The 13546-nt window shown below is 47.5% G+C and overlaps 1 protein-coding gene and 1 long non-coding RNA gene across 2 annotated transcripts in view; both read right to left on the minus strand.

Moving 5' to 3' along the window:
* Positions 1-459: 459 nt before the first annotated feature.
* Positions 460-4743, minus strand: LOC106809029. Its single transcript, XR_001393836.1, has 2 exons — positions 3097-4743; positions 460-3034 (listed from the first exon to the last, which is right to left on the minus strand). It is a non-coding gene; the product is annotated as an uncharacterized LOC106809029 (long non-coding RNA).
* A 242-nt stretch (positions 4744-4985) lies between these two features.
* Positions 4986-13546, minus strand: part of LOC106809024 (mitogen-activated protein kinase kinase kinase 9-like) — a 60066-nt gene continuing 51505 nt past the window's right edge. The window contains exons 3-9 of the mRNA XM_014811969.1: positions 9290-9438; positions 8730-8905; positions 7912-8158; positions 6966-7082; positions 6529-6708; positions 5083-6078; positions 4986-5014 (exon numbers count right to left, since the gene is read on the minus strand). Coding sequence (XP_014667455.1) covers positions 4986-5014; positions 5083-6078; positions 6529-6708; positions 6966-7082; positions 7912-8158; positions 8730-8905; positions 9290-9438 — 1894 coding nt within the window. The remainder of the gene's footprint in view (positions 5015-5082; positions 6079-6528; positions 6709-6965; positions 7083-7911; positions 8159-8729; positions 8906-9289; positions 9439-13546) is intronic.

Here is a 13546-nt window from a genome sequence, read left to right on the forward strand (position 1 = left end):
AATGCAATGTGGTACACGCAACACAGTGACGTATCTCCAGGAATTCTCGCAGCGGATTAAAACACCCTATATAACAATCAATATCCTAAATTATGTACACGCGCTTCACAAGTCATGCAGCACTTCCTTGCATGATTTTCATACATGAGCAACAATTCCTTTTCATCGTAGCTTCAATAGCAGTATGACACAAAAACTGATCGACATAGCACAACGCAAACGTTTGCCACAAGCACACATTTTAATAAACTCAAGGTCACTATATTTTACTGCCCAAACGAGCACCTGCAAGCATAGCTCTATAACTATAGCCCTTCGCTGCAGCTGTGGCAGAGTCAAGGGCTATTGTTCTAGAGCTACTGCAAGCCTGCATCAGTCGTGACGTAACCAACACACAACTCTTACGACTTCCACCGGGGAATGAAGAATTGGCATGAGCCGGCAGCAGCATCTTTCTCATTTACAAGAAGCAATCGTTTCTACAAAGGAAGGGCTTCACCACTACAACAGTAACAGGAGAAAACGACAAATACAAATACAAAGCCTACCGAATATTATTGCATGATCGAACAGAAGACGTGTAGTACACAGAACAGAAACTCACATAAGGCACTATCCGGTAGCGGAAGACAGGATGGGGGGGGGGCAGTGGCAATGTGCTGACTGGTTAAAATGCTGAGGTGAACATGCAATTGCATGTCAAGCATAGATGTGTACCACTGATCAGTAATCACAATACTTTCAAACCTACAACCCTAGTGGCGCCACCTACATTTTCATAAAGTGATTACTAGCCAAGCCAATATGGGGGAATGTACAGAACATATCACTTATGTATCAGTTGTGTCAGTTTGATATACATTTGCAGATTGGCGAACAGTGGCAGAAGCTTCTGGGTGGGGATACCAACAAACAAAAAGAGTAAAACATGCCAACAGTAAAAAGCTAGAATGCGTACTAACCTGCTATCTAATTACAACGGTCACAAACACACACAGTACTTAATTTGACTGTTTGTAACACTACAGCGTAAAGACTGAATAAGGAGCCCAGTAACAGATAAGACGCACGCACACACCGCACGCACACGCGAGAGCCCCCCTGAAACCTGATGAAATGAACACACGCTGGCCAGGTCGGTGCGGAGTATGAGAGATCATCGTAAATAAAACGTACCTACTACAACCTCAAAATCAACAACCTGCCTCTCTTTGAGAATGCAGCAAACGTGCACTGGTGATGCTTATTAACGAATAGCTGCCCGCAACGTACCATGAACCCACGCATACTACACATACATACACCCACGCGCGCACGTACGCACGCACGCACGCACATACATGAAAGTATCTACCAAGTATACACATGTTCACGGTTATGGAACTGAATTCCCAAGCTGTGCTTGCAATTCCTCGTGGCACAATCTGAAACGTAAAAGGAACAGCCCCCGTACAAGAGGCGAAATGCATTTTGGAATGTTAACAAAACCGACGATAACAAAACGCTTCAGTTCAAAAGAAAAGCAACTATCAGATAGCTGCTAGATCACAACGCTGAACTAATAACGCATGCTTCAAGTAGTAACGAAATGGAATGGATTTCTCACAAGTTATGCATAATCCATGATAAATTATGCACGACTCGCTGCGTCAGCTGCACAAATAATCACGTTTTTTCATCACAGTGAAACCGTTGACCATTTCATGTTAACGAAAACGTGCTCCAGTTAGCACTTCCACTCTGCCACGTCGCACGACCTACTGGTTAGACGCGTCCCTTGTCGGTTTTTACGCACGAAAAAGACATCTAACGACACCGCCCGCAGTAGAAACACATTCTCTGATTGGGGCAGAGTTCATCGAATTAGGTAAAAGATTAAGCCTAGCGCAGACTTGCGATTTTTGGTTGCTCGTCGCTGCAAACTGCAACCGCAAGCGATCGGTCGATGTGTCACCGCGTGTGCGCACACAGGCGATTTCGAAGCAATTCTAGAGCATTTTGGGAGCGATGAGTTGCCCAAAAACCAAACTAGTTTGATTTCTTGCAACTCGTCGCAAGCGACCAGAATCGCTACGGGTTGCAGTTGCACGTTCCCACAGACGTAGCGATTTCACAACAATTTTTACAGCGATTCTAGAATCGCTGTCAAGCTGCATGAAAAAATTGCAGCTCTGCGCTAGGTTTTAGAAGACCAGCAGTTTTCTGATTGGTGCCTCGTAGGATACATCTCATTCAAGCTAAAGGTTGTCGCGGGACACTTAACACAGTGAAAGAGCAGAGAAATGCTGAACATATACAAACGTGCATATTGTCACACCAGCCACTTAAATTTGGGATAAATCGATTACGGGAATCAATCTAAGATTGAAAGGTTACAGTATCGAGGAAAATGCATCAGCCTAGAGTGAAAAAAATGCATAACTTGTTCGTCATAGCGAAATGTAAATGGAGTATAACACAACAACCATCAAGGAATGTATTGACAAAATCGGGACCTTTCCAAATCACACCACTAGCCACATATCACATCACACCTGTACAACAACCACAGGGGGTCAACCCAACTGATGGATGGCCCGAGAAACAAAATGGCTCCCCGAGAAATAAAAAAAAGCTGTCCGAGAAAAACAATGGCACTCTTTTCACGGTCACCCGTGCCAACATCTGATGCACACAATAGACAATTGTTAGATAACAATAGATAACTTCTGTTCGAACGTGTTCACCAGTTACCCAGGGAGAGTGTAGTACAGTAATCAACTCGAGAGGTAAGTATTCAGGGAGGTAATGACAATGGAAGCTGCACGAGATGCCGTAAAATCAGGAGTGTATAATATCATCTATATTATACACTTCTGGTAAAAATGTACGCCGGGAATATCGGAATGTGAAACGAGGGGAATGTATAACCTGCACATCAACGCAAACGTACGCCGGGAATATCGGAATGTGAAACGAGGGGAATGTATAACCTGCACATCAACGCAAACGTACGCCGGGAATATCGGAATGTGAAACGAGGGGAATGTATAACCTGCACATCAACGCAAACGTACGCCGGGAATATCGGAATGTGAAACGAGGGGAATGTATAACCTGCACATCAACGCAAAACGAGAGCTGCCTAATGACCATGTCTACTACGTACTACGCAGTGACGATAGCTGCGCAAATCCGCCTGCCATGGAATTATTAATCATAACGCATGCCACCACATAAGTTTCATTTACTGTGGCGATCACGAAAATGAAATAGTTGTAGCAGCGCTCTGCCACGTGTGGTGTTCAACTGCATTGCAGTCCTGCTGCATACAGTACCCACCACCACAGTCAATATCTATATCTGTATACATAATCGAAGAAACTGGCACAACATATAGCATCGTGTATGCGTAAGCTATACAGCATGAGAAACAAGACGCAAAGCAGGTGTCAGTTGAAGGAAAAAGACGTCGTTCATGAACCAGTGTGGTAGATGCCCGGAATACACCATTCTCTAAAATTCGTTCGAAATGCTGTCGTTCGCGAATCAAACCAGTATAGAGAATACACGGTGGGAACATTCGCCGGGGAACTTCACCCCACTGGTAGATGGCGCACGATAAACAATAGTACATGCCTAACGCTATCCCACCATCACGCGATTCGTTGTCTCGTAACATGCACGTGCACATTACACGTGTGATACATATGTATGCGTAACAATAAAAATCCCACCACAACCATCTATTTACGACTGATCTTCATCATATCCAAACAACATCATAGTCGTATAAATTTGGCATCTTATTTTCGTTATACATATACACGCGCGTTTCACGTGCCGGCTATAGCTGATTATTTACATGCCGTCGACGACGCGCTTACAAACTATACACACGCGCACCTCACAATCTCATTATTTGTTGCCATGGCAACGATTAAATTCCGTAGTGTGCAGCATCTTGTGAAAACGTCAAAAAATTGGGATTCACTAGAAGTGTCATTAAATACAACCATAGTAAGCTGCCCCCAGTGTGACCTACTCAGTGTGTATGATCACCACACCTCACCAGCACCTCGAATTGCATTTTCTCCTCCTGCGCAAGAAGAAAGCTGGGCAGAGTTTTGTTGGAAGCGCAGAGGTGAAGGGTAGCAAGGGTAATAGTCCGATAGTTGCCTCTAATTCCCCGGCTCCCGAAAACGGAACAGGAATGCAGCCAACTGACCAAGCGGCTGAAATGCTTTCGCGGGACGAATGGGCGTCATGCTGCGGGACAACTAATCGAATGTCAACCGACATGGAACGAATGAGTGTCGCAATGCAGCACGACGATCCGGCGTGGAATGAATGAGCGTCACGACGCAGCACGACGAGCGGGCGTGGAATGAATGAGCGTTGCTGGACGTGGTATGATGAGCCGATCTCCGGTCGACGAACAAGCGTGGCCGCACACAGAATTAACTCGCCGCTGCCAGTTGTTGCCGCTTACTGCCGGTTGTTGCCTCTTGCTGCTGCCTGCTGCTGCCTGCTGCTGCCGCCTCTATAGGTAGTCTTTTTCGATCTCCTGCAGGGAGAGCTTGCGCTGCCGGTGCAGACCGTGCAGCGCCGGCTGATGCATCAGCGGCCGCGTCCCGTCCTTGCTCTGCCCCTCCACGTCCATATCCAGCAGCGGCTTCTCTCCGTACATCCCCGCGTGCACGCTGTAGCGATTCTGCGCGTAGCGCCCCCTGTACGGCCCGTTCTCGCTCGCGGATGCGGCGGCGACGGGGGGGTCGGGCGGGGTGGGGTTGGTCGGGGACACGCCACCGCCCCACGCCTTCGGGGACGTGCGTCCGCGGACGGGCGACGCGTACCGCTGCCGGTACATGTACGACGCCTTGCTCGACACGTCGAGGCTTCCCGGCCGGTCGGAGGCCGCGCGACGCGGCGGCGGCTGCGGCCCTGCGCCTCCGCCTCCGCCTCCGCCTCCACCTCCGCCCCCGCCGTACCCCCCCGCGTCCGTCTTATAACCGCGGTGCGCGGGCGAGCCGTACTCCGACGATGTGGATCGATGCGCGGGCGAGCCGTAGTCAGACGACGCAGAGCGGTGCGCTGGACTACCGGCACTGCTGTACTCGCTGCGGTAATAAACATCCTTGTCGTAGCTCTGCTGACGACTCGGGCTCAGGTAGACGGCGGAGTCGCCGCCGCCCGTCGCGCTGCCCGGCCGGTGGTAGTCGCTGTTCTGACTCGACGAGCGGTGGAAGTCGGGGCGGCGCGCCGGACTGCTGAATTCCTGCCGGCTCGGGCTGTGGTAGTCGCGCTGCGCCGCCGCCGCCGCCGCCGCGTACTCCTGCCGGTACGCGTCGCGGCTGTAGTCGCGGCTGTTCTGCCGGCTGAGGTGTCCGTGCAGCGGGCTCTCGTTGTCGGCGGCGCCGGAGGCGGAGGAGTTGGAAGGCGTGCGGCGGTGGTAGCGCACGGGGCTCGTGTCCTCGAAAGTCACGCTCTGCCGCTTGCCGCCCGCGTCCCCGTCGCCGTGGTGACGCATGCTCTCGGGCACGTACAGCTCGGGCGGGTACTGCGACGCGCCGCCCCGCGGTGGCGCACCCGAGCGGTCGCTGTCGCTGTTCACGTAGCCCTCGTTGTCCATGCTCGCCGACAGCCGACGGATCTCCGTGTCGAGGTTACGGGAGCGGCGACGCAGCGCCGCACGCTGCGGCGACTCGTAACGCGCTCCCCCGCTGCTGCCGCCGGCTCGGACTTCGTCCAGCCCGGGCCGGGGGTGCGACGTCGCGCCGTGGTACGTGTTGTGCGGGTACCCGGAGGGGGACGTAAACTCGTAGTCCGACCCGAGCATGGAGCTTCGTCTGCTGCCGGCGGCGGCGGCGTCCGCATCCACGGACGGGTGCACGCCGGTCGTGTTCGTGAGGCGGATGTCGAATCCGGCTCCGAGCGACGCGAGCATCGCGCCGATGCCGCAGATGATCTGCTCGCTGAATTTCCGCTGCGGGAAGTGCTTGGTGGCGCCACCGCTGCCGCCGCCGTCGACGCCGTTCTGCGAGTGGTTGGCCGCTTTCGGTCGCATCATGTCCTCCGGCCATTCCTCGTCCTCGAGATCTGAAAACAGGAGAGCAATAGTGATGGGATTCGAGTTGATAGTGATGGAGTTTTGAGGTCACGGTCAAGGGATAAACAACAAGAAAACAAGTACAGAGATAGCGCGAAGGTTACTGTGCATATTGCATGCGTCACATACTATTATTATTGCGTGCACACACACGTGAGGAAATAAACGTGGATGTTACAACCGTGGTTGATGTTTATGAGTTAATAATAGCCGTGACTTGGTTAGTAATTCTTCGTCTCTTCCCTTCTAAGTTCTTAATTAATTTCTTCATTAAGATATGTTGTACTTCTTTCATCTGTGCGAGGAAACTTCGAGGAAGATGCAAGAAATTGTTTAATTAAGCAAAACAAGAAATTATAAAATTAAAATTAAATTAAATAGTATGATGAAGCAAAACAATATGCTGGCCCTGGCAGCCACCAGTCTCGTAAATCGCTTACACATCTCTCTCACGGCAGGAATGTTGGCCAAGCCACCAAGACTACGAAGCGACTTCTCCAGGTTTGGCGCACTTTTTGACCACCTCTCTACGCTACTGCGCTGTCTTGTCGTCACTTTCTCTTTTTGATGGACGGAGCTAGGGCCCCACGTTTTTCCTTTGGGCTTTCCTTGTCCTGGCACTGTAACGAATGATGTGTGACACAAACCATTATCATTAGCTACTATTATCACTTACTTATACTTTACTTGTTATTAGCTACTAACTTCTGAAAGACGTAAATGTTCCTTACTTGCGATGGCACGAAACCTAGGGAAGACTGGTGAGCTGGGACGTGTGTAACAAGGAAAAAGAAGATAACTGTCTACATCCCAGTGTGATGATCGGGGATTGGCAAGATTGGGAAGACAACTTCTGACAGACATAAACGTTCCTTACTTGCGATGGCACGAAACCTAGGGAAGACTGGTGAGCTGGGAGGAGTGTCGGGACTAGTTGTTCCCCGTCCGCTCCACTTCTCATTGATGTTCTGCACCGTGATGTTGTGCCGAAAATCTGCAAGAACAACAGTAGTGTGAACAATCAATCTGCATGAACAACAGAAGTGTGAACAATCAATGTGCAAGAACCACAGTAGTGTGAACAATCAATCTGCAAGAACAACAGAAGTGTGAACAATCAATCTGCAAGAACCACAGATGTGTGATCAATCAATCTGCAAGAACAACAGAAGTGTGAACAATCAATCTGCAAGAACCACAGATGTGTGAACAATCAATCTGCAAGAACAACAGAAGTGTGAACTATCAATCCACAACAGAATGTGCTGCGGGTGATGCATCAGCAGTTTTTGCAACCGCACTCCCCACTGTCAGGTAAAGACATGACGCGCTGTTTGATGATTAAACAAAATGATAGAAAACAATACGAGAAACGAAACTCACGTGTCTGCATAAACGATGCCTTAGAGAAGGCTGCAATCGAAGCTACAAGCTGCTATAGATGCGATATAGATAAACAGGACTGTGCATCCAACTGTCATATGCTACACATGAGTTCCATTATGAGCAACTGTTTAATGTTTAACTGTTTATCAGACAAGCTATGGAATAGGTTGACTACACTTACAACTCTACATCTCCAAATCCTCATGTTACATATGTGTTTACTTGAGATGCTACAAAATTTGGCTGCCACGGAAACGAACCGATACGCCAACAGGACGTGCTACAAATGTTCCGTTACAGTTCCTAGCTAACAACAGTAGCTACACGATGGGCTGTTAGAACTCGTTCGAATTTTTCATATGAATTACAACCCGTTAAAACTCTTAATAAGTTACATAATGGGTTGCCATGGATACGGCTCGGACCAGCGCTCTTACCCGAAGGCCTGCTGATCAGATTGCTTCCGCCCTTGAGCAGCTTTAAGCGGCTCTTCTTGAACTTGCCCTTGCGCTTGTTTGGCACGGGTTTGTCGTTCTGCTGGGAGAGGATCATGATGTTCAGCTCTCGCTCGAGCAGGTCGATCTCTCGCTCGGCGAGCTCCTGCTCTCGCTGCTTGAGGAACTCCTCTTGGGCCTTCTGCTGCAGCAGCGCCCGCGTCACCTCCTCCTCGCGCGACCGCAGCTCCTGCAAGAGAGGGGGAGGGAGTGAAATAGAGGTGTGTGTGTGTTTGTGACTTTGCGTGCGTGCGTGCGTGTGTGTGTGTGTGTGTTTGTGTGCGTGCGTGCATGCATGTGTGTGTGTGTGTTTGTGTGCGTGCGTGTGTGCGTGCGTGCGAGCGTGCGTGCATGCGCGCGTGCGTAGTGATAGGTGACGTGATGTGTGACGTCACAGATAGGCCCGTGGTGTGCGTGCCTATGGAGGGGGGTCGGAGGTTGGAGAGGTAGGGAAGAGGGTACGGGCAGGATAGTAGAGGAAGGCAGGGGGTGTGCGAAGGTGAGACAGTGTGGACGCACCACATTCATTCATTTGTCTACAACTTCTATTTCCTTTCTAAAATCTGCACATACTACGCACGATATACTACTATACTACTATATTATAGTATATACTACTACTTATACTCCTAGGCACGATGCTGCACACGCTACCACTCCATGCACTCATCCCTCCATCACCTCCATCATCCCCCCTATCCCTGTCCACGCCAAGTACCCCCCCACCCCCGCCCCGTCCCATCCCATCCACGCCTGCTTACGTTCTCCTTGCACTTGAGTTCGTGGAACATGTCCTCGATCTCAAGCTTCCAGTCGTCCTGCATCATGTGGAATGAATCCTGCGGGGTGTTCATGAACGGCGACGCCTCGATCTCGCGCAGCTGGGCGAGGATCTCCGGGAAGCTAGGACGCTCGTGCGGGTCAATCGACCAGCATGCTGCAAGGACACGTCGAATTGTGGCACAGCGGTCAGAACAGCGGTCAAGCACAGCGGTCAAGAATCGGTCAACGGTGAGCACGATTCTTACACTTTAACGTGCGATGAATCGAATCTCGCAAAAAGCAGCGTCGCATCATAGTTCACTGTCTGTAGTAGTCACTGAGGCTGCTTACATTACACGAAACGCTCGTTCAGATTCTACTACTAAGGGTCAGCCTACCTATCAGTTTTCAAGCGATACCACAAGAACACATTAGCAGTGTGTCCATGGCCTTACTGGCTTATTTACGGTTACTTACTCGTTTCTTAACCTTACCCCCCCCCCCACCTAACTTTTCTCATCGAACTTAAGACGTTTCACAAGATCGACCTCGCGCTTACCTTCCATGAGTTTCCTGAAGGCACCAGGACACGTCGATGGGATAGGTAGGATGAGCTTGTTGACGGCGACTCCGTAAGCGACCGCCATCGTATCGATGCCCTTATACGGCGTCTCGCCCGTGAGCAGCTCCCACAGCAGCACGCCATAACTGCGGAGAAAAGTAATGACGTAATCATGACAGAGTCTCGTCTCATCTCGCGGTGCTTCATCTCGCGGTGCTTCATCTCGTGGTGCTTCATCGAGCTTCATGAAATTAGACAACGAGAAACAAACAGTGCTGCTACTGCACCACTGCAGACCAGTCTAGTTATCTAGATAGTATAGTATCAGGAGTAAATAATAATAGATCTATTATTATTCAGTCCTGATAGTATCTATATTACACACTCCTGATCGTGTTATGACATGTCTCTCTAGTAGTACTGAGCTAGGTGTCATCGACCTACGAGGAGCCACGATAGTCACGTTAATAGCAACCTGTGAGTCTGGTTAGTGAAATTTTGTGCATTTTCTGAGCGACAAATCTTATGATGTACTCACGCAACACGTCTTGAACATTTTATTAGCGTAGCATAAACTGGATTTATTGATTAAAGTTCATCTACAGTTCACCTACGTGCTGTTTTACAATCATTCTATGATTAAAATAAAAGTGTCAATGACACTGTAGCTCACCACAAAAAAGGACACAAATGAGTGAGTGAGAAGAAGTCAGTTTTAATTGAGCAACCATCGACGTACATTATAGAAACGAAGAGTATATATGAGAGAACTCCCATTATACACTCTTGATAATTATGTGTAATTTTTTATGTGAAAATAAATGTTTGAGATGTGAAAGTCTGAGATGTGGGCGAGTGATGGCGTTACACCTAAATGATCGCCATTTAACGTTTTTATAATATTCAGATTTAGGCACTGCCTAAAAGCGGAGCTCCCGATGTGTAACGTGTAAGATTGAAAGGATACGCTTATTCCACGTAGCTGCTATATACCACGTGACAATGGTGTTTCCCTGCCCCTAACACAACTTTTGTCAAAGGTTAATTGGTTGTATGGAAGTGTTTACTTCGTATGAGTTTTTCTAGGCGGTAGCACACGGTTGCCATCTGTATATCGCAATAATAATTTATAAACCAAAATGAATCACAATTTGTGACGGTAGATGGCGCTATACCCGCTTTGATGTTTCTTAGCGATGGCGTTCGAAATAAATAGGTTATGCTACGTTCCGACATGTTTTGTAACACTTTACTCTAATATAGACGTTTTATCGGCAGGGTGGAGAGGAAATACCAATTTTGCATTAAAGATATTGTCAATGAAATCTTGTAAAACGAACCAGACAAGTGTGACCCCACAGACTGTTATCTGCGTGTCTATATAATATGCTATATAATTGCCAAAACCTACATAATTTGCATACAAAAAATTTAAATATCCAAACCCCTGTAATACGTTTTGGGGCCAGCCCTTATTCATTCACATACCAAAAATGAGCAAAATCCGTTGAACCTGAACTGACTAAAATGGCAATTTCCATTTTTGCCAAAAAATTGCCGTGGCTCGTAAGTACGTCGACTGGCGACTGCTCCAAAATAGGACGTTCAAACCTCTCCCATAGCAGTAGCAACTATACCCAATTTCAAACGTGGGTCAAACGGTTCCTGAGTTATCGTTGACCGTAGCCAAATGTTGACGGAAGGCCGGACGGACGTACGACGGACGACGACCCATGGTAATAGCTCATCTTGCCGATGTCAAGGCGAGCTAAAAACCAACCAATCTAACATCTAGATATAATCATCTTATCAAGTGATGACAGCGTAAACTTGAGCGGCTGAGTTTTTGAGTTTTTGTGCGACAGAAACTGACAGCTCAAGGTTCCGGTGGAAACGCTGTAATGGAAAGCACACACACATACGCATGCACGCACGCACGCACGCACGCACACACACACACACACTCACACACACACACATGCGCGTGCACGCGCACACGCACGGACACTGCACACACGTGCACACAAACATACTCAAGACGTTCACAACAACAGACTCACACGCATATATGGACGCACACACACATATATGCACACACTCATATACGCAAGCACACGCATGCACGCGTTCTGAACAGTACGGTTTAGCTCTGTAGCCAGTATTGCACATGGCGTTGCTCTATACAACATTATCTCGAAGATTACTCGTGAAACCGCATCGTGTGATGAATGCGTTCAGAAATGTCGATTTTTCTGATTTTCTTAATAGTTATCCTCGCCATAAACCATTACAATGTCACTGCAGTTAGCATTATATTAGGACAACACGGTCATATACTATCAACTCTAACTCCCAAGCAAAGCAGTGTACAGTGACACATGAGCAAAAGCTGACAGATGCGTAGAAGCACGACAGAAATTGTTTGTGTAACCATAGGTGTAACATCGTAAATCAAACCGAGGAGCTTTAAACGGTTCCCACACGGTTGCCTCTGCTACATATCACGATTTGACTGACGAGAGCGTAAAAATCGGCAAAGTTCTGCTATCTGGTTCGCTTTCACGCTGTTGCGCGCACGTGCTTTCTAATGACGTATAAAAGTTAAACTATTCAAGTTCATTATCGAAATTTACGAAACGGAAACGGAAACGGAAACGGAATTTAAAAAACGGAGTTTTTTAACTCGATTGCAGGCAGGGTCAGTTACCTATTACACACCCAATTGAGTGAGAATTTTGGGTGCGAATAAAAATTGAATACGTGAAAGTTGTTCACTCGATTTCAGGCAGGATTAGTTGCCACACACCCAATGGAGTGAGAATTGCAGACGGACACCTCTGCAAGACGATCTTTCACCGACGGCTTATATAAACTAGCATTAATCCAACTAGCATGTACTCATTAGGACCACCCCAACATGCTCATACCCACCCACCAGCAGCTGCACTCGCCAATTATGACCACACGTTAATGGGCAAGCGAGGCGGATCATGAAAATTCATGAAAATCTTCGTGTTAAGAGGTTGGAATTGGCTCGGGCTTTTATGGGGGGAATCGCGAGCCATATTTCGTGATATCTGAAAAGGAAATTTTAACATTTAGGAATGGCCAATTAGGAATAGTTACGAGGAGTTTTTGAGCTGACGTTGCTGCGTAATGGACAACTGTTACAGTAATTAAGCATTTAACTACACATCCACCTAACCATACGATGAGATCTGCACTATACTCTAGAGCAGTAGTTCTTAACCTGGGTTCGGCCGAACCCCAGGGTTCGGTGAGCCAGTCTCAGGGGTTCGGCGGAGGTCCTCCGAAACGCATTAAATTTTTTCTCTAATTTGCTATAATTTGTATATTTTGTTCATTCTTTTGCACGCTTTCCAAATATAGTCTTGAATGTTGATGCAATATGTTTTATTTTTGGATTAATTAAAATTGATTTGTTTTTGTCAAATTTGAGAGGTTCGGCGAGTGAGCAGTGGGTTTCGTTAGGGTTCGGCGCCTCTAAAAAGGTTAAGAACCACTGCTCTAGAGTTTAGGTAGGTATCGGTACTAGGTTCTGTACTATTCTCTAGAGAACAGTCTATGTTATTAACTGTTTTAACTTCGAACAGTCTATACATCCCTGATATCCTGAATACAACGTAATAAAAGAATCTTGTTATGTGAACAACTGTTGTCTTTACGATGCGAGCCTGCTTCAACAATAATGACAAAACGTTAACGTGAAATATAATGTAAATGGAGTCCGGCTATGAATTGGATAGAATCTGTGTGTTAGATTTTCTGCAGTGAAATCTTGTTTGGGATACACTCACTCTTCACTTGTGCTCGTAAAAGCTTCAATTTGCAATTCAAATTGCAAAAACCCTGACCAATTTTGGACACGGACGAAAAAATGCACTCACAAAACCACTATACTCTCCAAACTTGTTTTTTTAGCGAATAGCGTGATCATGAAGTAAATTAATGGTTAATGGGACAGGCCCGGTGGAATCACGGAAGGTATGTTTATACAATGCATAAACACACGCACGCACACATGCACGCACGCACGCACGCACGCACGCACGCATCGCACGACGACCACTCACAAATATATATATATATATATATATTATATATATATATATATATCAAGAGTACATAATAGAGAAGAAAAGTATGACACCGTTTTTAACAGCGTTTCTGCATAGTTTTGCAAGCTTGCAACTTCAACCGGTGGAATCTACGGCAAGGTATGTTTTATACAAT

This window comes from Priapulus caudatus, unplaced genomic scaffold (genome assembly GCF_000485595.1).
Source record: "Priapulus caudatus unplaced genomic scaffold, Priapulus_caudatus-5.0.1 Scaffold323, whole genome shotgun sequence".
NCBI lineage: Eukaryota > Metazoa > Priapulida > Priapulimorpha > Priapulimorphida > Priapulidae > Priapulus > Priapulus caudatus.